Source organism: Mustela erminea, chromosome 4 (assembly GCF_009829155.1).
Source record: "Mustela erminea isolate mMusErm1 chromosome 4, mMusErm1.Pri, whole genome shotgun sequence".
Lineage (NCBI taxonomy): Eukaryota > Metazoa > Chordata > Mammalia > Carnivora > Mustelidae > Mustela > Mustela erminea.
Genome location: NC_045617.1, coordinates 23,048,211 through 23,072,503, shown reverse-complemented (window position 1 = coordinate 23,072,503; position 24,293 = coordinate 23,048,211). Strand labels below are relative to the sequence as shown.

The 24,293-nt window shown below is 38.3% G+C and overlaps 2 protein-coding genes across 12 annotated transcripts in view; one reads left to right on the top strand and one right to left on the bottom strand.

The window, feature by feature from the left end:
• The window catches only part of SESN1 (sestrin 1), a 120,565-nt gene extending 97,700 nt beyond the window's left edge, over nt 1-22,865 (bottom strand). The window contains exons 1-2 of the mRNA XM_032338860.1: nt 22,405-22,865; nt 21,919-22,258 (exon numbers count right to left, since the gene is read on the bottom strand). Coding sequence (XP_032194751.1) covers nt 21,919-22,197 — 279 coding nt within the window. The 5' untranslated portion in view covers nt 22,198-22,258; nt 22,405-22,865. The remainder of the gene's footprint in view (nt 1-21,918; nt 22,259-22,404) is intronic.
• A 736-nt stretch (nt 22,866-23,601) lies between these two features.
• Nucleotides 23,602-24,293, top strand: part of CEP57L1 (centrosomal protein 57 like 1) — a 72,939-nt gene continuing 72,247 nt past the window's right edge. For 2 of the 11 annotated variants that reach the window (XM_032338870.1, XM_032338864.1), the window contains exon 1: nt 23,624-23,696. Coding sequence is in view for 4 of the 11 variants with exons in the window: in XM_032338872.1 (XP_032194763.1) it covers nt 23,673-23,705 (33 nt within the window). In the remaining 7 variants the exon portion in view is untranslated. Of the gene's footprint in view, nt 23,706-24,293 lie in introns of all 11 variants that reach the window. The other 9 variants (XM_032338873.1, XM_032338869.1, XM_032338872.1 and 6 more) reach the window with 8 other exon arrangements.

The following is a 24,293-nucleotide window of genomic DNA, read 5'->3' as shown; positions in this document are numbered from 1 at the left end:
ATATCTTTGTACTGAAAGTGTCCAAGTGCACAGGATTAATAATAAAAGGTACGTGGGGAGAGATACCTACTCTAAAATATACAATAAAATTTCAAAATTCAAAGGATTAAAAAAAACATCTTAAGCTCCAAGAATGTCCTTACTCTTAGAGATACATGATAAAATATTTAGGGGTGATATGTTTGTAACTTTCAAGAGGTTCAGCAAAAGAAGGGAAGAAAATTAGAGAAAGCTATTATGGCAAAATGTTAGTATGGGAATCTAGGTGAAAGGTATGTGGTATTTAGCTGTATTATTCTTTAAGCTGTTCAATATATTTTTTAAAAAAGAGAGAGAAGAAAGAAAAACAAGGCTTCCAGAGAGAGGTAAAACAAACAAACAAAAATAGGTTTCATAAAAAAAGAATGAGACCCAGGCTGGTATTAGATTTCTCAGTATAAACACTGGATGCAAAAAAAAAATAGTGAAACAATGTCTTCACAGTTCTGAGAGAAAATTATTCTGGCCTAGACTTCTACTGAACTATAATGAAATGTGAGGGCAAAGTAAAAATACTTTGAAATATATAAGGGCCAGAAAGCTTAATTCTCACACACTCTTTTAAGAAAAAAGAATAATAGCTTATGTAATCTAAACAACATAGCAGTGAAATACTTAAACGAAAAATTAGTTGAAACTACATTTTTATGCTAGATCAAGCATTGCATCAATTATTGCTGAAACAGTGCAATATCCTTTTAACTGGTCTTTATGCCTCCATTGTTGTACCTCCCCTATCCATTCCCACGAGGTGCCAATGTAATTTTATTTTAATATAATCTAATGTTCCATTTATTTTTTTATGTAGGTAATACATTCACTTTGAACAAAATATATTCATGTGATTTGAAGGTACGAGAAGGGATTACATTGCTAAGATTCAGACCATGGGGTCCAAGCACTTTTAGAGAACTCACCATAGGCCTCGTCCACCTGCACCCCTCCAGTTGGAGAAGAGTCCACTTGAACCCTGGGAGTCTCTCTCAAACAGGCTAAGCCCACTCTCAGGGCCTGTACGTGGGTTGTGCTCCCTATAGCCTAACAAAGGTCCCATCGGCATACTCCTAACACCCAGGGAGTAGGCAAGTGGTAGCTGGATGTGGGAAGTGCACAGTTCTGATGTGAGGCCAGGGTGTCCATCCTTCATGGTGTGGGGCTGGGCTGGGAGGACCGGGTGGAGAGACCATACATACACCGGCCAGGGCCCACCATATCAGAGTGGGCCTGGGAAAACGTACACGGCAAAAAGCCTCAGTCCCATTCTCATCCCCACCCAAAAGGCTTCCTTTCCCAGAAACAAGCACTGTTTCTGACTCAAGAGTAATCATTTAAAATCACAAAATCTGAAAATGTAGTCTCCAACCTAAGATATTTTAGTGGTTTTCCATTACTGTTAAGATAAAATCCAAAAATCCTTACGATGGTCAATATGGTGCTTCTCAAACTATAATGTTTGTTATAGTCACCTGGGGGATTCAAGTCAGATTTAGGACAGGGGTGAGACCCGAGATTTGGCATTTCTAACAAGCTCCTAGGTGATACAGATGCTGCTGGTCTGTAGGCCCTACCTTGAGTGGAGAGAGCCTATAGGAGATGAACATTCCTTTTAAGTTGTGATTTCAACTAACCCAGTTAGGGAAGGAGTCCGTTCTTTCTGGCCTGCCCACGTCACTTAAAAAGAAACTGCAGTTGGTCCAGGCAAATGGGAGGGAAGATAGATAGAAATCGCCAAGTCATGATAATAACTAACCTTTATTCATTCATTCAACAAATAATTCCTGGACATCTGTTTGTATGTGCTACCGCTGGTCTAAAGAGCCCAGTAGTGAACAAGAAAACATGTCCATCTTCGTGGAGCTTACAACCTACTAGGGTAGACAGAATCGACAAGAAAATAAATAATGTCAGGTAGTGTTTGAGACTAAGAAGGAACAAAACATCAAGATGAGGAGCTAGAAAGTAAGAACAGGTGTTATTTTAAACAACTGAGACATACACAAGGACAGATTTAGATTTTGTTTTGTTTTGCTACATTAAGTACTAAGGTGCAGGCAACTGTGTTAAGCACCTTAAAGAGATCAAGGCATTGTTATTTCAGTGATAGGAATTGCTAGTATCTTATTTTGCAGATGATGAAACTGAAGCTTAGAGACGCTAAGTAACTTGTCCAAGGTTAGACAGCTAGGCAGAACCAGGATATGGACCCTGGCAGTCTGGTTATTACCCATTTCTGTTTTAATTAGCTTCTGCTGAGGAAAAACACAACCCCCCAGACCTGTGGCTTGCATATGTATTTCTCACTGTGTTACATAAGGCCTGGCTCTACCATGCTCAGCTGGGCTCCTTGTGTTCTACAATTCTTGAAGCAAGACTTGAACTTTTTTTTCCTTTCTTTTAATTTCAGAGGCGGAGTTTAGTGATTCATCAGCTGCATATACACCCAGCGCTCATTACATCAAGTGCCCTCCTTAAGGTCGCCCAGTTAGCCCATCCCTCCGCCCTTCTCCTCCAGCTGTCCTGTTTGTTTCCTAGAGTTAAGAGTCGCTTATGGTTTGTCTCCCTCTCTGATTTTGTCTTATTTTATTTTTCCCTCCCTTCCCCTATGATCCTCTGCTTTGTTTCTTATTCCACATGTGAGTGAAATCATATAATTGTTACGTATACATATATATGAATATTACTCAGCTGTCAAAAATGAAATCTTACCATCTGCAATGACGTGAATGGTACTAGAGAGTGTTATGCTAAGACTCAAACTTTTTAAGCTCTAGGCTGCCAATTTATGACAAACATCACAAATAATTCAAGTACCAATACCACCAGACACACCCACAAGAGGATCAGCAGACCAAGAGGGATAAGCTAATACTGAATCGGTAAGATTTTCCCTCTGCTGGTTTAAAACCCCTGAATTTTGATCACTTAAACTTTTCTCTAAAGTTTAAAGAAGGTGAGTTTAATATGCAGTCGGTCACTCTAGTTTAGTGGTTCTTAATCTTTTGGAGTTACAATCTCTTTGATAATCTGATAAAACTTGGGCTCTGTCCTGAGAAAAATGTTCATTACACTATACAAAATTCTGCATTCAATTAAGGGACACACAGGCTCCTAGAAATAGCATAATCTTCCAGTTTGAGAAACCTTAAATTGTTGCATCTTCCAAAATAAATCTCTGCTCTGAAAGCTTCCTTCTACTCCCTGGTGAACAAGAATGAGTTTTTTAAACTAATTATTTCATTTAATGAAAAGACAGTTTAATTAGCATATCAATTAGCATATCAAACACATAGTCTTGTTATCTGAAACAGTTCTATAGCAAAAAAGAATAAGGACCTAGCTAGCTATTAAGAACTACTTATTTCAGCTTCTCTAAAGGCAAGTTTTATTTATCGATTACCTGTGTATAAATCAGTCACCAATATTTTTATTCTATGGTCGCTGATTTTCTTCTATACTCAGTGGCTTACAACAAGAATGTTGTTTGATTCAACTCTGGTCCCTGAGAAATACAAGTACAATTGTTAATTATCCTAAGTCATGTAAAGCTTTTTCTTTTTTAAGAGAAGGTACATTTATCCTTTCCTAATCATGAAATGCATCTCTAGACTACTAAGAAATGATTTAAAGTTCTATATCATTTTTAAATTTCATAGCGTATTACTTTAAAAAAATACTACTAAAATATAAAACAAAAAAAATAAAACAACATGGTGGAGCAAGCAGGCAAGTAAAATAGTAATTTTTTTTTTTTTTTTTTTTAAGATTTATTTGCGAGAGGGAGGAAGAGAACAAGTGCTTGAGCACACTTCTGCACTAAGCATCGAGACCGGCAGAGGGCTCATTCTCAGGACCCTGAGATGACCTGAGTCCAAATCAAGAGCTGGAAGCTTAAATGACTGTGCTACCCAGGCACCCCAATAGTAATTTTTGATACATATTACCCCAATGTAATTAAATTACAATCTGGTAGAGCTCTCATTAATAATACATAGCTAAATTATTACATGGCTAATACAAGGAGCTTAAACAGGACTATAAGGATGCTTAAATATATACTTAAACAAGGCCACCTGTGTTTGTGACTTGATCTACATTACCTTGTAAGAGAGCTAAGACTTTGATAGTTGACTACAGAATCATTAAAAAATAGGTATTTTGGGGCGCCTGGGTGGCTCAGTGGGTTAAGCCGCTGCCTTCGGCTCAGGTCATGATCTCAGGGTCCTGGGATCGAGCCCCACATGGGGCTCTTTGCTCAGCGGGAGCCTGCTTCTCTCTCTCTCTCTCTGCCTGACTCTCTGCCGACTTGTGATCTCTGTCAAATAAATAAATAAAATCTTTAAAAAAAAAAATAGGTATTTTACGGGGCACCTGGGTGGCTTAGTGCATTAGAACCTCTGCCTTTGGCTCGGGTCATGATCCCAGGGTCCTGGGATTGAGCCCCACATCCGGATTTCTGCTCTGCGGGGAGCCTGCTTTCTCCTTTCTCTCTGCCTTCCTCTCTGCCTGCTTGTGATCTGTCAAATAAATAAATAAAATCTTAAAAAAAAATAGGTATTTTACATCTTAAACTAATAACACTGTTAATTATACTTCAATTTAAAAAACAGCATCTTATTTAGTCAGTATTTTTTCAATAAAAAATGGTAATAACATTTGAATAGATCTAGAAACAATTATAATTAAAAAGGCAAATTTATATTATTTGCACTTAACAAAATCAGTAATAAAATATTCTCTAGTTTTGAAAGGCAGTATAGTTTGGAGAGTAACAGACCAAACCCTGGAGACCAAATGCCCAAGTTTGAATCCCACCTCCACTGTAGACAAGCCAAAGGAACAGTGACAAATTTAGATAACCACTCTGTGCTTCAGCTTCCTCTCATTAAATGACTGTGGTAATGAGTGAATGCAAGTATGAGAGAAAGAAATCCGAGCACTAGAATGTAAACTCTATGAGGGTAGATTCTTATCTTTTTTTCTCACTAATGTACATAGAGCCCAGAAGAGTGCCTCATGATAGTAGGTGTACAATAAATATTTGTGCAATAAATGACCGAGATTATAATTATTAATACAGTGATTTCTGCAGCAATGGAAAAACTAAACCAGTTAAACTCAGCTATTTAAACTTGGAAACTTCCCCTTTCTCTCCAAACTCCCTCCTTTAAAACAAAATGGAAATATAAGCTTGCTTAAGCTGCACACCCAAAAGCCTAAAGCCCACAGCACCAAAAGAACAGTAATAAACTAGTTTTCAGTTGAGCAAGAGTGCCATCTAGTGTTCATAAAAACTATAATCTATAGACTGAAAATCTGGAGTAAATTTTCATCCAGCTTGATGCAAGCAGAGGAAAAAAAACCCATAAATGCAAAATCCATTAGAAAAAAAAAGTCTGCTTTATTAACAGACAAAGTCTTTGAAAGAAAGGTAATTCTAAAGGCAATTCAAGAATTGTAACTTTTAAAGTTAGTATATGCCACATTAGAAGAAACAACTCAGAGTATACTGCAGTTCTACTTACCACCCACTGAGCCACCCAGGCACCCCTAACTCCTAGATTTTAAATACATGTGGGAAAATATTTTAATTTTAATCAAACATTTGGCCAAGAAATTAAAAATTTTAAAATGAGAAATGATTTTTAAAAATTAAAAAATGAGGGGCGCCTGGGTGGCTCAGCGGGTTAAAGCCTCTGCCTTTGGCTCAGGTCATGATCCCAGAGTCCTGGGATCAAGCCCCACATCAGGCTCTCTGCTCGGCGGGGCGCCTGCTTCCTCTTCTCTCTCTCTCTCTGCCTGTCTCTCTGCCTACTTGTGATCTCTGTCAAATAAATAAATAAAATCTTAAAAAAAAAATTTAAAAATGAGAAATGATTTTTAAAAACTAAAACAAAGAGCTTTCCATACAATTGAAAAACCTTAGCCTCAAATAAAGATTGTATCCAGTGGAGTAAAAATTTTTTTAAACGGCTATCAATTATGTAATCATTTTGTTCCAGTTCTGCAATAGCCAAACTCCTTAAGGAGTTGAAGCTTATAAAATGAAAAAAGATAAATAATTTTATCTGTTCCCTCTCAGATACCATTAAATTGACAGTAAAGTATACCAATTTGAGTTTGGAAGATTTGAATAAAAATTTGGGTTTGCAATTATGTTTAATCTCATTCATTATTCATTAGAGAATGCTCATAAGTTTTGGGCTTTATTTCTAATTCCTTTTCCTCTCAAATCATAGACACAGCTGAGATGTGATTCACAGCTCATTAGATAGTCACTGAATGATGAAAAGAAAGATGTTTGCCACTTCCCACCTTTAAGACCAAATGCTATTTTACTTTTAGTACAGAATGGGAAGTAGGGTATTTCCTAAGGTTGAGCAGGAATAATGGAGGTGGAGGCAAAAAAATCATGGGGGTCGGGGGCATGAAAGAAGAAAATCAAGAAGCTGCTAGAGGAGGTGTGGGCAGGCCACTCCAACTGAGCCTTGGTGGGCCCCAGCTGGGGAAGGAGCAAGACCTGGGGAAGGGCATCCATGGCCAGGCTTGTGGTGTGAGGCTCTCTTTCTCTCTGGAACTTCTCAGATGCTTTTCATGAAGAAGCAAATGGAGAAATCCACATGGCACGGAACTGAAAGCAGCCTCCAATCAACTGGCTTTAAGAAACTGAAGCTCTCAATCTAAAAGCCCTCCAAGAATTGAATTGGTTAGCTGACATTTTAATGAGTTTGGAAGTACATTCTTTTGCATTTGAGCCTTCAGTTGAGACCATGGCTCTGGCTAACACCTTAATGACAGCCTCATGGGAGACTGTGAAGCAGAGGTCCTAACTAAGCCAGATTCTCAACTCACACAAATTGTGAGATAATAAATGTGTATTGTTTTTAAGCCACCAAATTTGTTAGGAAGGAATGGATAACTAATTCAATTGTTAAACCAAAAAAGCTGCTCAAGCCCACCTGAGTTTTGCCCCCATGCTTGCAGCAGTTTCCCCAGTTACCATTAAGGCCTGGACCCTGCTTTTCTTCTTGGCAGAACTAGGTGCTCCTTTTGTGGGTTTACAGATTAGGTTCTTCTTAGTTCACCTGCCTGGTCTCTCTCTCCCACCCAAGGGCTTCTGTACCTTCGGCAGCATGAATAATAGGACATATGAGGAAACTTCCTAGCTTCAGTGACCAGACCATCCTGGAATCTAAGTGCATGTCTGGATTCTAAGATAAAATATAAGATATTATTAATTTTATTGCTTTTTGCAGTTTCTATTCACCATTTACCAACTGGTATGAAAATACTTCCGTATTGAACAAATATTACAGTGCCAAGGCATCCTGGGTAACTGTCAGCCCTGGTTTATGCCATCAGGTTAATTCCTCAGACAAGATTCAAGATCCCGGGATGCCTGGGTGGCTCAGTTGGTTAAGCAGCTGCCTTCGGCTCAGGTCATGATCCCAGCGTCCTGGGATGGAGTCCCACATCGGGCTCCTTGCTCAGCAGGGAGCCTGCTTCTCCCTCTGCCTCTGCCTGCCATTCTGTCTGCCTGTGCTCGCTCTCTCCCCCTCTCTCTCTGATAAATAAATAAAATCTTTAAAAGAAAAAAAAAAGATTCAAGATCCCAATTCTACTTCCCTTCAGTTAGTTTTTTAAAATAATTAATGTAATTTTTTAAAACTTCTTTTGGACATTTCACTCTTTAAATTCTGATGGTATTACCATGTGGAAACTGCAGAACTGGAACTATTATAACGCCAGACAATGTAGTGAAAAGGAGCTTTGACAAAAGTCATAGTTACATGTTCCTACAGGCACTGACAGATGGCAAAAAGAAAATAAAAGGGGGCCACAAAAGGAAGCAAAAAATGAGGCCAAAACTTAGTCTGCAGGAAAGTACAACAGAGCATTAATTATTTCTAGCCAGTCATCAGAGGTTTGGTTTGGGCATGCTGGAGATAGGATTGTATACTTGTGTAAACAGATGAGTTGAGGAGAAAAGTTAATTATTACAGTAAAATTTATATGCTCCATTAAGCTGTCTTTGTTATCCTAACCCATCCTGGTCTTTCCTCACTCTGGGTTAATGTAACACTCTATGTATCATATAATTTTTCTGTCCTTAAGTCATTTCTCAATATAAAATATATGCTCATTGCAAAAAAAAAAAAGTTATACGAAAACAGATGAATGTTTAAGAACATAGATAGATACTTAGGAGTCAGACATGCCTTCTACCTTCCCAGTTTTCACCACTTGAGTTATATAAGGTTCACCTCAGAGCATTGTAGGTATAAAATTAGGTAATGAAGGGAGATGGGCCTTTAAATAAAGTGCAGTTTGTATCAATTCTTCCAGAATGTGGATATAAACCCCGAATATAAAAAGGCAACAGTATAGCAAAAATTGAATTTTGTAAATCTTGTGTGACCCAGAGAATGTCTTTAGCAGTTGTACCCATTAGGCCTGGGGGCCAAGGAAAGCAGTATCCAGGAAGACTGAAAGTGCTTCTTCTTAATGATTCTGAGAATGATTTTAGATTTTGAGAAGTTCTTGTTTCCTTGGCTAAATAAATCGGAATCCTATTCTAATCTTACAACGAGTTGGTGCATTTGTATTTGTATATTTGTATATTTGTTTAGGGAAGATGTCCTCCTCAAAACCTATAATCCACCTGAAATTTTGCACATATTGTATATAAAATGCTTATTGGCACATTAATAAGCACTCAATAAAATCAACCAATTATTAATAATTATTATAAAAGGAAAACTAAAATTTCCAATAATCCTGCTCTAAAAGAGAACAACAGTTAATACTTTGGTGCACGTAATGCATTTGGTGCTTCTACTCCGTGTGGTACATACATATCTCCCCTTTCTACCAAAAATATATATTTGGCACTACTTTAAAAATTTATTTTTCACTTAAATAGTCTTTTCTTTTCTAATAAATGTGCTTTAAAAGAATTTTCAGTAACTGTATACAGCCCTTTATAAATATGTATTATAATTTATTATTTAATTATTGGATACTCAAATTATCACCCACTTACATAAAAATACATATAGGTAACACATTTACTTTCTAAACAGCATTGCAGTGATTATCATCATACATAAAATTTTCAAGTGATTTCCTAGATGTGGAGCCATTATGTACAGATTCCTTTAGCAACAACTGCACTTTTGTCAGCATGCTATCATAAAACTTAAAATTTTTAGTCAGTCTTGATTTGCTCTTAATTTTTTTTCTCTACATCATCGCAAAATTCTCAAGGGCAGTGGGTGTCTTCTACTGCTTTTTATATCTCCCACAGTGCCAGAACAGTGTCAAACACAAAGAAAAATTCAAAATGAATTCTTACTTTAAAAAATAGACTCATTTCAGCCTTAGGTGGAGAGGGAGGCCAGCTAGAGGTGCTGTGGGGTTCAGAAGAAAAAACAGTAACCCTGTCATTAAGTATTTTAACAAAGGAAAAGCCACCAACTATAATTTAATTTCATTCCAACCAATGAAAAGCATTTGATATAAACATGTAGTACTAAAATAAAATATTTATTTCAAGGTTGGACTCTTCACATTTTATAACACATCAACTCCCAAATTCAAAGAAGCAGCCATTAAAAACTAGTATAGATTGGAATTAGACACCCCTTAATCTTAATAATCACCACTAAAGAGATAATAATCTAATGTGCAAAAGGAAAAAATAAAAAAATAAAATCAAGATTAAAATACTCACTATGTGTTGCAAAAGCCAAACACAAGTCTAGTTTGGGGTCAAACTTTTCTTTAGAAAATTACTTTTATATGTTAAACTGAAGGGAAAAAAGGGTTTGCTTTATATCCATTCTCCAATACTCAGTACAGGCCCAACTGTGCAAGGTTTGTTTAAATCTTCAGTGTGTAAAGAAGATGAACTAAACTTTTAATGGAGCATTTAAGAAAAAGCAAATGGAATTATTTGTTAGTAGCTGTTACTAATAAAGGAAATACAGTATTTAGATTTTCCATCTTCTTTGACAAGAGTCATTGTCAAAATCATTTTGATTCATCATGCTATACTAGATTTTTTAAGGCACATGCCATAGGTATCAAAACTCTGACCTAACAAGTGGTATACAAAATTATGCAAAATGGCAGGCACTATTATGAATTTGAAAATATTTTGTGCTTAGCAGTATAGTTATGATGAAATTTACAACTGGCTCAATTATAACTGTGGCTCAGTTGGTTAAGTGTCTGCCTTCTGCTCAAGTCACGATCCCAGGGTCCTAGGATTGAGCCCCACATCTGGCTTCCTGCTCAGCACGTACCCTGCTTCTCCCTCTCCCTCTGCCTGTAGCTCTCCCTGCTTGTCTTGTGCATGCTCTCTCTCTCTCTCTCTCTCTAAAATAAATAAATAAAATCTTAAAAAAAAAATACTCCAGATAAACCAAAATTAAAAATTTTTTTTAATTTAACTTGCAACGTATAGGCATCAAAGTTAAAAACATCTCAACAATTATGTTAAGTACACAGTTCAAATGGAGTAATTTCTTAAAATCATATAATTTATTTCACTATTTAAACAATCAAGATTCAGATGTTCCATTTTGATCAGATAAATGTTGAACTGTGGAAAGGATAAGGAAAAAGTACTTTTCTACACTATTTAAACAATCCTTTATTATGGTTCTAGTAACAATTTTCCACAATAATGGAATAAAAGAACCCAAGAACTTTAAAGTATGCATGGGAGACATACAAACAGAAAAATGATTTCTATATGAGCTCAAAGTAATGATACAATCTGGGCTTGATTTCTAAAAAGACAATTGAGGCCCCTTTCTTTTTAGCTGTAAACAACTTGCTGTTATGACATGTAATGCAATACCATATTTTGGGAAATTTCAAACATTCACAATCCACAGGAAAAATACTCAATACTCCTACACTATTTTTTTTAAGCCCACAATAGTGCAGTCTTTCAGCTACAAAGCCAGAAGCCAGTTAAAAAACCAGTACTTTTCCACTAGAGTTACTTATGGGGCAGGGAAGGGGATGTTCGACACTGCAAACGTTAGGGTCTAAAATAAGATCATTGCAAGGAGTTACTACAACACTCACACTGCCAGCACTGTCATGGCAACAATGAACTAGCTAGGAGAATGCTCTTTTAACATTCAAAGCTAACCTTGAGTCTATTACTCATGGAAATATACCAAATTTTCTTTTAGACAGTTCACTAAAGAAATTATCTTACTTTGTAATCTCTTAATGTAAAAGTAAACCTTTCATACCCCATATTTCCAAGATCACAGTCCAGAGTCTCCCTGTAATCAGCTGAAATTTATAACGATGACATAATAAAAATTATGTACAATGAAATGTGAAATTAATCAGGTTCCAAATGCAATTTTCAAGATGGGTCAGGGTTTAAATAAGAATTTGGATATGCAATTTATTCAGTGTTTCTTCTAGAAACACCGAAGTTATACATTTCATCCTGAAGGAAAATTAATTTGGAACAAAAAGTAATAAATATTTTCACTGCTAGGAGCTTTATATTAAATTTTTATTCAGAAAGAGCAGTATAGTGATGAAAAGGGTGGTCCCTGAGGAGTCTCAATGGCTGGGAATGAAACCTGGCTCTCTTACTAGCTACGATACCTTGGACAAGTTATTTAACCTATTTGGGCCCTGATTTTTCCTCATGATAAAATAGGGACAAAATACCTACTCTTAAAATTTTGTTGTGAAAACTGAATGAAAAAAAAATGTATCTATGTATGAACATTTGTATCTAGAGGGCTAAGAACTAGGCTTCCCATAAAGAATGCCTAATCTTTCTACACTGAAAAGTTTACATTCTGTCAAACTAGAAAGATTAAAAGATTGCTGCAGATGACTTAAGGTAACTTGGTTCCAATGCCACAACAGATTTTAAAGGGGGACAGGCATGGCAGCTTAGGAGAACACACGCCACACACAACCAAGCAAATTCAAGAAATCTAACATGGTACAAAATCTCTTCAAGCCCTGTTACCTTTCTTGAGGTATCTTTTCCGCCAAGAATCTCTGATTAGTTACTTTGTTTTAATCATATCAAACTGTCTAAGCTGGGTCACTTACCTGGCAAGAATGAAAGGACTGTTTTGGGGACTTTCAGTTGAGTATGTCAGGATCCCACTGTGGGGAGCTGAGCAGGAACACTGATAGTGCGGATCCAATCTCCTCAGTAGACCTTCAAGGCTAACACTCTCTGCAGCAGGTAACTTGCCTGAAGATTCAGTTGCTTCCTGACAACACTGACATCCAAGCCATGATTTGCTTTTCCTACATTATGTGTCCCTGGAGATGTATTTGAAAGTCAAATGCTCACAAGTGGAATAATAGACTAACATGATATCAAGGGAGGAATCGAGTTCCCAGAAAGCTAAAACAGTATATATAAAATCCTTAATTTGCTTCCAAGAGGTGTTTTTTTTTTCCTCTAGGGTGCTATCCTCTAGGCCAGGAAACCTGGGAAATGGGTGAAAATTTTCCCCAGCTGCTCAGGAACCTGGGGTACCCTACAAAGCGTATCATGTTGGTGGCTCAATTTCCCATCTTTTTTCTATCACACCGTGGGGGCGGAACAGAATATTAATAGTTAACATTCACTGAGTGCTTACTGGATTCCAGTAAGCGTTGCACATGTTACCTCATTTAATCCTTTCAGCTCTATGAGGGAACTGAGGTTTAAGGAGGTTATGTAATTTGCCCAAGGTCACAGAGTTTGGCAGAATAAGAACTAAAGCCAGGTCTGACTAACTCCAAAGCCCATGATCTTGACAATTATACTCTAATCCTATCCAAATACTAAAGCAAAGGCCTTGGCCATGGACCTCCACATGGCCACCTGGATGACACATGCAACTCCTTCCGGCTGGTGCCATCCTGACATCGCAGAATGGTGTTAGACTCCCAGGAGGGGATGGATGCCACAAATTTGCCAATCACCGCTACAGCAAACCTCTGGGGGAGCCAACACCTACCTGGGGGCAGTGGCTGGTTTAAAGCACCCTCTGCTAATGCTGGACATCAGCACTAATCAGCTTATATATGAAAATTCAATGTACAGAAGACAACTAGGAGTATTAATACATGTGGATACAGAGTATAAGATGTACAAAAAAATCCTGAAGTAATGCCAGTTTGGAGCTTGACTCATTAAACCACCTAAGATCAAGTTTATCATCATCAACATCATCACTAGTATTTATTGAGTACTATGTATTTCTACATGCTTTGCATGTTCTACCCTGAGTTTGGTATTACTGTTACCCTCATTTTACAGGTAAGTAGTCTCAAAAAGTTTATTCATAAATAAATTTTGGGTTGCAGAATACTGAAAGTTACAAAATGCTTCTCCAATATGATCTCTTTTATAATCAAATCACAAGGTAGACAATTATGTAAATTCACAGATGAACAAATGGAGACTACTGAGGTTAATTTACTCATGAGCAAATGGCTGGTAAAGAAAATCCAATAGGATCTTTATTTTTTTTCCCAGTAAGATGTTTAAATTACTCTGAAGTAATATCTCTAGGCAATGTGAGTCTGTACACCCCGAGTAGTTAGAAAACAAAATAAATTAAGAAATGTTTTTCAATCAGAATCATTATTAAAACTAAGTGAAAACAGTCTCTCCCTCTGCCACGTCAAAAGATAGATAAGCACAGTGTTTGGCATATATAAAGTACACAACAAATACCTAATAAATGAAATGAGAAGAAATAATTCACTAGGTTCAATGGTAAAAATCTACACTGTCTCAAAAAAAAAATTCAATTATTTCTCCTACTCAGAACTTCTGTCATCAACAAAACTGAATCAATACAGGTTATATTTTATAATTTAAGTTTGCCAATGCACACATTACTTGTTAGATGAAACAGCAGACACACCGTAATTGGTGAGGTGTAATCACTACACAACTTTGAGAGACCTTGTTTTGTAAGAAAACCTGTCTCTCTATCTTTTAAATCACTTTTTACTTTTGAAAGGCTTCTCTTAAATATGTCCTTCAGTACCATTGAAAATATCACTCTACCACTATTCTGCAAGGCTTGGCCTTTATCACATGATTGGAAGAATATCTTGCTGTGTTTAGGCTATGAATAGCATTTGAAAAAATACTCAGTTATAATTATAGACAGCTAACACCTGCCAACTTGCTAGAAAATGAAATCATGTAAAATTTTAAGATGAGTGTGCACTGCTTGTCAAATGCTTAAGATTCAAAACAGTAAATGCTTACTTTTAGTGGGGTAAGCTAAGATTCTAACTAGACTCTACTGAATATTACACATAGAATTGACACATTATCCAAGCTAAGTTTTAGAAAGTATATTAGCTCATCAACTTAAACAATTTTAAAGTTAAAACACTAAATGAACACTATTTATACTATTAAATGAATATTCTTATTTAATGAATATGTATATATGAAAGTTGATTTCTGATTTCTGAAAGCTGAAGGCAGATGCTTAACCTAAACACTGAGCCACCCAGGTGTCCCAAAAAACAAACATCTTTTAAAAGATTTTTAGGGGCACCTGGTTGGCTCAGTGGGTTAAAGCCTCTGCCTTCAGCTCAGGTCATGATCTCAGGGTCCTGGGATCCAGCCCCGCATGGCTCACTGCTCAGCAGGTAGCCTGCTTCCTCCTCTCTGCCGGCCTCTTTGCCTACTTTTGATCTCTGTCAAATAAATAAATAAAATCTTAAAAAAAAAAATACACAAACAAGAAGCCTGAGTGTCTCAGTGGGTTGGGCCTCTGCCTTTGGCTCCAGTCATGGTCTCATGGTCCTGGGATGGAGTCCTGCATGGGGCTCTCTGCTCAGTGGGGAGCCTGCTTCCCACTCTCTCTCTGCCTGCTTCTCTGCCTACTTGTGATCTCTCTCTCTCTATCAAATAAATAAATAAAAATATTTTTTAAAAAATAAAATACACAAACATTATGAAAAATGTATCTTTATCAGCACTAGTTTAATGTGGTGTAGTAACCAAAAGGAAAAAAAGCAAAGCATGGGATGTTTCCATAGTACGCCTAGTTAGCTGAGTTTTTCATATTTCAATTTCCAGTCTGCCTAATGCCCCCACACAATGCCATCATCAATATTCTGAGGGACTTTCAGATGCCCCTGAGTACACTGTGCCTGCATAATTAAAGTACTAGGAATTTTATCAAGGTCATAAAGGTCTCAATGTAATAAATGTAGTCCAGAAAAGTTGTGTCAAAGTAAGACCTATTTTCTATTGACTTCCATTAAAAAAAGCAAGTATTTTACCATATGGTATGACAAAAATAGACTGATTTGAGAAATTGTGACAAAGAAGAGATTAAAACTGGTGGCAAACCTTGTTTGTTGTACTTCCATCCTACTATGCATTTTAGGTACTGCCCTCCTCCCCCAGCATCTCCCTTGTCCTTCTACAAGTTCCAAAAATTTCCGCATTTCTCTGGCTCCTCCAGTCCATGTTAATTTGCTTCCACATAAACACTGCCCCTTCTCAAATATCAAAGTCCTTTATGATTAAGACATAATACCAAACAGGACCCTTGTATATCAAAGTTTTAGGTGACTGATAACTCTTTATTATATGCAAGATTCCATGTCTACTTTCTGTTCAGGTCAGCTGCAGCAAATCCTTAAACTGGCTACTTGAGTTATTAATTTATTTTCTATTCAAATGGTTAAAAGATATTCTGCAAATTTCTAGAGGTTACTAAAAGGAAAATGAACATAACTCCAAAAGAGAACAGCACCCCCACACCTATTTTCTCATTCTTCTACTCCATGAATGATCTGTAGAGCACTTTTAGGGCACAAAGTGTTAAAGATGAGAAAATAATTCTAATTATGCTAAACCATTGTTCCAGAGGGTCCTTCGTGATGGAATGAGCAACCCATGACCTTAAACTGAAATCTAATAAGCAAGTGTTTAACATCCCATTTTTCTGCAAAACACCTAATCCCATTTATAATTTAAATGCTTTTAAAACACACACACACACCCCATTTTTAAATTAATCACTCCGGTTTTTGTTTCTTTCTTTTTCTTTTCTTTTTTTTTTTTTTCATGCTTGAGACCATCTGGGGCACTGTAACTGGAATATTTGAAATCTGAAAACTTAAAAAAAAAAAAACACTTAAAAAAACTAAAAAAAAAAAAAAGGGAGGTATCCTTGTTAGTTTCAGTCTTTTCTCTAAAGTCAGAACAAAGGAAGAGGACAGGATGTATTTATATATTATAAAGAGGACACAGAGGGTAGATAGTACAGATAGGATTCATCCTATAAGCCCAAGGGCAAAAAAAAAAAAGATAAGCTCTTTGTCTGCAAACCATTTAGAAAAAAAGTTAATAGCTGCCTTCAGTTTCTTCACATTCTCCATTCAAAGAAACACAGACAACCTGCGGGTAAATAGCATTCTCCACTGAGATCAAAAGCTGCTAAAGAAAGTGGTCAAAGGTAGGAATGAGAGGAAGCACTGCATAGAGAAGTAAGCCAGGAAGCTTTCTGAAGGAAAGGGACTGAGTTCTCAGTATATTAATAAAATAAGAAAGGCCAGAAAATAGTAGATATGGAAGAGAGAAACTTAGCGTAAAACTGAAAGAAGACTCATATTGCTGTGGCTGAAAGTAGCAGTGAATTATTTGAGATGCACTACCTTAAACTTTTGGCTTTGACTAGACCTAACAGTAAAAAAGAAATCAAAACAGAACAATCAGTTTAAAAGCCCAAATCTGCTTCTAGAATGTTCCTAATCTCATGTTACATTTTATATCACTATGCTTCTAATCTGAATCTAAATTATAACTAGGCCAGGGGTGCCTGGGTGGCTCAGTGGCTTAAAGCCTCTGCCTTCAGCTCAGGTCATGATCCGGGGGTCCCGGGATGGAGTCCTTCATTGGGCTCTCTGCTCTGCAGGGAGCCTGCTTCCCTTCCTCTCTCTGCCTACTTGTGATCTCTGTCTGTCAAATTAATTAATTAATTAATTAATTAAAAGTAAAATAAATTATAACTAGACCAAAGCAATACTTTATCTAGTGAGATATTAGATCAGTTCTAATAAGGCCTCTGACTAAACTTGACCACCTTGCATCCCCCTTCTTCCTCACCAACAGAAATGTTTTTGTTCAAGTGATGGGGGTGTCCTGGCTGTTAGGGGATGAATGCAGATTAGTCCAAACCAAAACCAGAAATGCCCAATTTCCTTGCCAATGACTAGCTTAGAAAAGGGCATGTGACCCAACCCTAGTTAATAAAAACTGACAGGAAATCTGCTGGAGGCTAAGAAAAGCTTTTCTTCCCTGATAGACATAAGAGAAGAAACTCTTAACTGCAGATTGGTCATGAGTGCATATGGAGCTTGGAACTGCTGGGGCAACCTTGCCACAAGTAGAGACAACACTTCCTATGCTGAGGGAAGGAAAGAAGAAAGACAGAAGTCAAACAGGTAATGTAGTTTGATAATGAATCAATCAATGACGCTTAAAATTACCCAACCTCAAGATTTATTATACTAAGTAATGAATTTCTTATTGTTAAACCTACCAACTATATATTACCCAAATTTGATATCAAATGGATACTCCAACTGCAACCCTTAACAACTGAAATGTGCATTTTACCCAAGAGTTAAAGTTTCATTTCTCCTTGGGGGGTAACAATTGCTTCACTAAATGAAAGCCTCCTCCACCCCACTTAACAAAGATATATACTTTGTTACTTATTCTAAATTTTCTAAAGCCAAATTACTTTCAGATAGTGTTAGTTGCTGGCATGTTTACAAGAAAATTTAATACTTTTCCTTTCTCATAGTACAGAAATGAAAATGATCAAATGACCATTCTTAGAAAACTACTTGGCTGTTTTGAACACTCATCTTTTGATGAATATTTACACACTTACATTCCTCCCTTTATTATGTGCATCATAAAGACTACAGTTCACCAGTAGACTATACTAATGTATCCGGCCAGTGTTAATATACCTGTTCCTTAGTTTAGAAAACCAAACATTAAAAAGGTATGATGGGGTTAAGAACAACAACAAACACAGCATAAATAAAGTCTACTATGAGAATAGAAGACCCTCCTCACCCAAGCAGGGAACAAGTCTTACTGATCTCCCAGTCCAGCACCTCTCACAGAACAGTTCTCAAAAATGTGTTCTACAGATTTGAGTATGTTGATGGGAAACCAATAAATTGAGAACAGGAATAGAGAGAATGTTCTCTCCCAAGATGCCAATTTTTTACAGGTTTAGCCATTTTTAGTTGAATCCATCCTACCCCTACCCCACCAACTCTCTTCCTATGGTCGTCTGAGCTGATTTATAGCAATTAAGAGCAGGAACAGCTACAGGAATTGCAAATTCAGTTCAGCTTCTGCTGCTTTACCAATGAATAACAGAAAGCATCATGGACACTGTATTTTATTATTTGGTTTCTCATGTGAGGCTGCAGCAGTATATAGAAGCCAGATGACAGGGGACCTTATGTAACATCTCAAGAAGTTTAAATTCTATCCTCAAGGATTTTAGACAGGAGAGTAACATGATCAGATTTCATTTCAGATAAATGACTCTGAAGTTATGATACATCAACTTGGAGGATGGGTTAAGTCTGGAGAAGTGACAGATTAACAATGGCAGAACTACAACCATAGTGGCAGAGGCAGAAATCCCTTCAGGAACTTTTTCTAATCAGATGTATCATAGGCAACTTAATCTCAACAGGTCTAAAACAGAACTCACCACCCCTCCTAAACTGATCCTTTATAACTCTTCTGTCTCAGGAAATGGCTGAACTATTCACCAAGTAGTTCAAGCCAGAAACTGGAGAGCATCCTTGATTTTGTTATATTCCCCATCTCCTGCATCCATTTCAATACTATATCCTGTAGCTTCTAATTCTCAGCAATCTCCTGGACCCATTCACTGCTTGCCACTTGTTCCCACTATATCCTACTTCATCATAATTTTTGCTTTGGACTAGTGGAATAACCTCCTAATTGATGTTGCACATCCACTCCTGACCCCCGAAATTTATTCTCTGTATTGCTCCAAAAGTAATCCTTGGAATACACCGTGGATCATGTTCCCATCTTGTTCAAAACGCCTCAGTGGATGTCAACGGTTACTAGGATAAAGTCTACCACTTGTCCTATAAGATCCTCTGTTAACCAACTCCTGCCTAAAGATAGTAAGAATTCCTAATATTACTGAGCATTTCTTATGCGCTATGGCACTGTGCTGTGTTTTGGAAGCATTGTTTCATTTTATTCTCACTGTGAGCATCATCTTAATTTTGCAGATGAGGAAACTGAGTCAAGGACAAATTATGCAACTTATTCAACATTGCAGAGCTAAAAAAGTATTGGAGCCAGATCGGGCAGAGAATGTGCTTACGTTTTCATTCTCCCTTCAAAAACATGCTCCAAACACACTGTGTTACTTTCCGTTCCTAGAACTCATCTGCTCTCTCTTGCCATGAGGTCAGTCTTCACACAACTGCTCCCTATGTGTGGAATGTCCCCCTCACAAATTTCATTCTTGCCTGGATTCTATCTATTCATCTGTCAAATCTCTGCTTAAGTATCATCTCTTCTCCAAGTCGTCCCTTACTATCTGAAATTACATTATTTGTTTATTTCTTTATGGTCTGTCTCTCCAGTAAAATATCAAAACTGTTCACCCCTGGTTCTTAGTTCTTAGAATGGCATTCACCAGGGGTTCAATAAACATTTGCTGTATGAAGGCATGCATGAATGACTGGGGATGGAAACTCCCTAATCTGGTGACTTTATTCAGGCTGATAAGTAATAAAAAGAAGCCAAATATAAATTTGTTCATCCACTGGATATTTAATAGCTTCCAGGTCCCAGACAATACTCTTGAGATCTTAACGGCCCTCCTGAGGAGACAGACATAAACAGGTGACGACAGCACAATATAGGTAGAGTGCCTGTTACAGCAGTAGCAAGAATTAAGTGCAGTAGATGCAGAGATGCAAGAAGAGTATAAATCTATGGAAAACCTTCAGAGTGGAGGAGACTCTTTAATTTTTTTCTAGGATGAATGAATCCTAAAATATATATCACAAAGTCCAGGTCTTTCACTTACGAAAAAGGGGAGAAGCATTCATTTTATACTGGGGCACTTCATGTCTTTAATTCTCACAACAGCTCTTTGTTATTATTCCCATTTCATAGATGTCGGAATCCAAACTCAGAGAGAGCAAGTAACTTAACTTGTCCACGGCTACGAGGTATGTTAATAAAGGAGGAGAAATTTGAGCCCAGGTCTGACTCTAGTACCCATTTACTTACCAATATATCAGTCCTTTGACCCTGCACTCCCCAGAGCCTAATTACTTCTGTTTTCAATACAATTCTTAACTAAATTGGTTATCTGCTTTCCCATTTGAATATAAATAAGCAGCAAAATTAAAGATTCAGGAAGAGAACAAAGTGAAGTATACTGACAGTAAGAGGAGAAACAGAAAAACTATTAAAAACTCAACACAAAAATTCCAAAAATATGGACCATGTAGTCCCATATACTCCACCCTCAGCTAAACAATAGTACTTGATGTGCATAATGATGATCCCATTGTGGAAAAAAATAGTTGTTCTAGACACTACAGTCTAAGAAAGAGAGAAATAACTTTCAAGGCTTTAAAGGGTAAACTTCAGGTATCTAGAAAATTCCTCTCTGATAACTCTGGATAAATGAATTGTAACAACTGTTCCCAAACTGTTTGTGAGAAGAAATATCCCAAGATCTTGAAAAGAGTCTTCATTTTATGGACTTGATTATTTTTCTGTTGCTGTAAACTAACCAAAATAGAAAAACTATTAATCTTAGCTTACATATCCGTGTGTGTGTATCCAAGTAAACTGTAAGTTTTAAGAACTTCTCATAAATGAATTTGAACAACACATGGATTGAGTAATTTAGACTGACCAGCATAGTGTTACTGACCATTCTTAGGATCTAAAAACAACCTTTCTCTAAACAAACAAGCCCAAACAAAACCCTTCTAATAAATCTTCCAATAAAACAGGAGAAATTGATCACATACAAAACAGGAGGAAAACTAATATTTTTCATCTGTTACACTGAAACTTAAGTAGGTACGTATGTGAAAAAGAAAAATCAAACAATTGAGGCAAACACAGAGAAAACTAATTGAATAATTTACCATGAATGTTTCTACCATTCACTCAACCTGGATTCAACTTTTTAATTTGAAGATGTTAGCTTCTTTGTAACAGAGGCTTTCATTATTTTATGTAATTCCTTTATTTTTAAAAAAAAAAAAAAAAGGTTTTTGGAGAACAGACCCTGATTTTTTGTTTTGCTTCAAAGAACATGAGAAAATAGTTCACCAATTATCCTGAACAAGTGAAGAAACATTTAATATCCTTTATCATTTGAGAGGCTTTTAAATGAAGAAACTTTCCACACAGAATATTGTTAGTAACAATGTGAAAAGTATACTGGCTATACTTACTAACAATATGTAAAAATGAATATAAGGAAAAGCAAGTCTTTACTTGCAATTAACTGTAACTTTCTCATATTTTTCTGGGAGGAATACAGTTTCTGCTAAAACTCTCTAGAAGGACAATTATTGTTTACTTATATTTGAAAACTGCTTTTATTTTAGTTCTACTTGCACAGTTTCAGCTCCAGATTCAACGTCTTCCAAGCCACTCTAAATTTAAGCTGTAGAATGAATTTGTAATGGGTTCGCAAAACCACCTAGCAGCAAATACAACGTGAATAACTGCAGGTAAAACTGCACTGTACTAGATGGAGATGGACGGTTGTAATTACAAGGTTTTCTTACCTGGACGCTCTTCAAAATAAATTCCGTTTTCTCTCTTACATCTTTAAAGGGACATCTCTTAGAAAGCATCAGCAGATGAGCAAGAAGTTTATTCAACCCATCCAAAGAAACAGCATTTGAAAGCCCGTCTGATGGACGAAGAGGTGTCTCTTTCACCGAACGAAGATACTCGGTTTTTCTCAAAATGGTTTGCTTTATGTTTTCCAGTGCTGTCTCTCTAGTAGTTGAATCTCTACTGCACAGTCCATCCCATCTCACTTCATTCTCCCCTTCAGCCATGACAACTGGAGGTTTTTTTCTTTGCCGTCTTCAGTTACCTTTCAGCATGTCCCCAAAAGCACTTTGTATTTTTAAAACGAGAAAAAATGTAAGAATAAAATCAGAGAAATCGAATCGTCATGAAAACACAAATGTCTGGGAGACATCTGGAACCAGAAGTGTCTTTTATATTAATTGCTTTCAACCAATCTGCGAGACAGAACTCACCCTCTCCTACATGAAGGGGCAGTCTTCTTGTCAGAGACTAAAAAAAAAGTTGGAAAGTTGAAACCCGAAAGCGCTGGCTCTGCTGCACAGGCAGTCCCGGGGAAGTGCTCTCCTCCGTCTCGCGGGGTCAGCGGATATCCTCACGTTGTGGAGCTGTCAAATCCGTGCTCTGCCCAAAAAGGCTGGTAACAGTTGAAGGCGCTCCAGCCATTCGGGGTTTTTTGTCTGGGCAGCCACCGGGTTCTCAGGAACATTCCCACCCCGCCCCTCCTCCGGCACCAGTCCCCGCCCCCTGCAGCTCCTCCCTACCCCTCAGCTGCCGCCGGGAGCTGGTGGGGAAATCTCGCCAAATCCTTGCTCACTGGCTGCCGCGGCCGGAGACCCAGTCGCTCGTTGGGGGCGGCCGCCTCTGGCAGCCGCTGTCCCGGCTGCAGCGTTGGAGGAAAGTGTCTCCGGCCCCAAGATTCCGGATCCCCGAGCAGACGCCTTTTCTTTTCCTATACCTGCGTCCTCGCCCACCGCCCACTAAACCTGACGGGCACAGGGCTGGGCCGCAATCCCCAAAAGCGGGGCCGGGCCGCGGAGCTGGCGGAGAAGCCAGGCGAGAGGCGCAGAGCCCGCCCCTTCGCCCAGCCCCATCGGTGGGGCTCGGCCCAGAGGGCGGGAGCAGGGAGGGAAGATGGGGTCCTCACCCCCCAGCCCCTCCCCTTTCTCCGCCCGACATAATCCAGGAGCCGCCCCTGCCCCAGCGCCCTCTTCCCCGCCCAAGCAGACGCGACCCGCGGAGGCAAAGCCATTGGAAAAAGCCCCGCCCTCCAGCCGGCTACCTCCAGACCCCAAGTCCGCGAGCGGCCGCCAACTGCTGCTGGCTGCTGCGCATGCGTGACGAGAGCAGGGAGCATGCGCCTAAGGGGCATTTTTGCGTCGGTGGCGTTTCTCGTCCTCTGACGTTGGGATTCTCCCGGTTGGAGAAGGGGAGAGAAGAGTAAGGAGTTGAAGTACACTGAAACCGTTACAGACAAGACAAGCACGGCAAAGAAAGAGGGCGTAAACACACATCTGGAAGAAATTGAATCTAAATTTAAAATTAGTCTGAAAATAGTGACAGTCTCATTATTACGCCAAATCCGAGATTTAAGAGGGCAGGGCGTCCTCGCATTGACTTCTGGGAAATGTAGTTTTGATGTACAGACGCGTTCTGTAACTACAGTCCCCAGGAGCCACTGCGACGTCGCCTGTAGCGGCCTTCGAGCCAACGGTTAGCGCGGATGGAGGTTGAGAGCGTCGATTTGGTGAGCACTGTAGGTTTGGCTGCCAATTTTTCTTTGACAGGATTTTTTCCTTCTCCCGTTTCCTCAGGTATTTTGGAGACCAGGCTATCTAGAGCTGTCCTCCTTAGTCCAGGGGTAGTGTCCAGTAATCTGCCTGGGAAGGAGTAGTCTGGGTGCCCAAGGCCGAGGGCATATGAAGGCGCGAGGAATGATCGGGACCCCAAGGGGCTTAGAAAGCAGCAAAAGGCCGGGCAAGAGGGATGCTGTAGAAACCGGTGCGTCTTGCTGCGGCTTCCGCTTAGCCCTTTGAGGTGGACTCGCTCGCGAGGGATTAGGTATCCCTGTGCATTGCACTTTTGTTTGCCATTTCATAGGGGTGTTTTGTGTTGTATGCGCTCAGTAGAATGAAATCCCAGGCAAGGCTTTGAAAGCGAGTTTTAAAATCCATTTTGTATGAGAGTAAGGGGGAAAGAAGCCCCAGTATTCCTAGATAATGAATGTTTGCAGAGATACTGCATGAAAAAAGACCTATAAAAATTTCCAAAACTTAGTACATTTAGAAGATTCATTTGTTTGAAAACTACTGTTTGGTTTTGAAAAGTCATTCCTCTTGAGAAA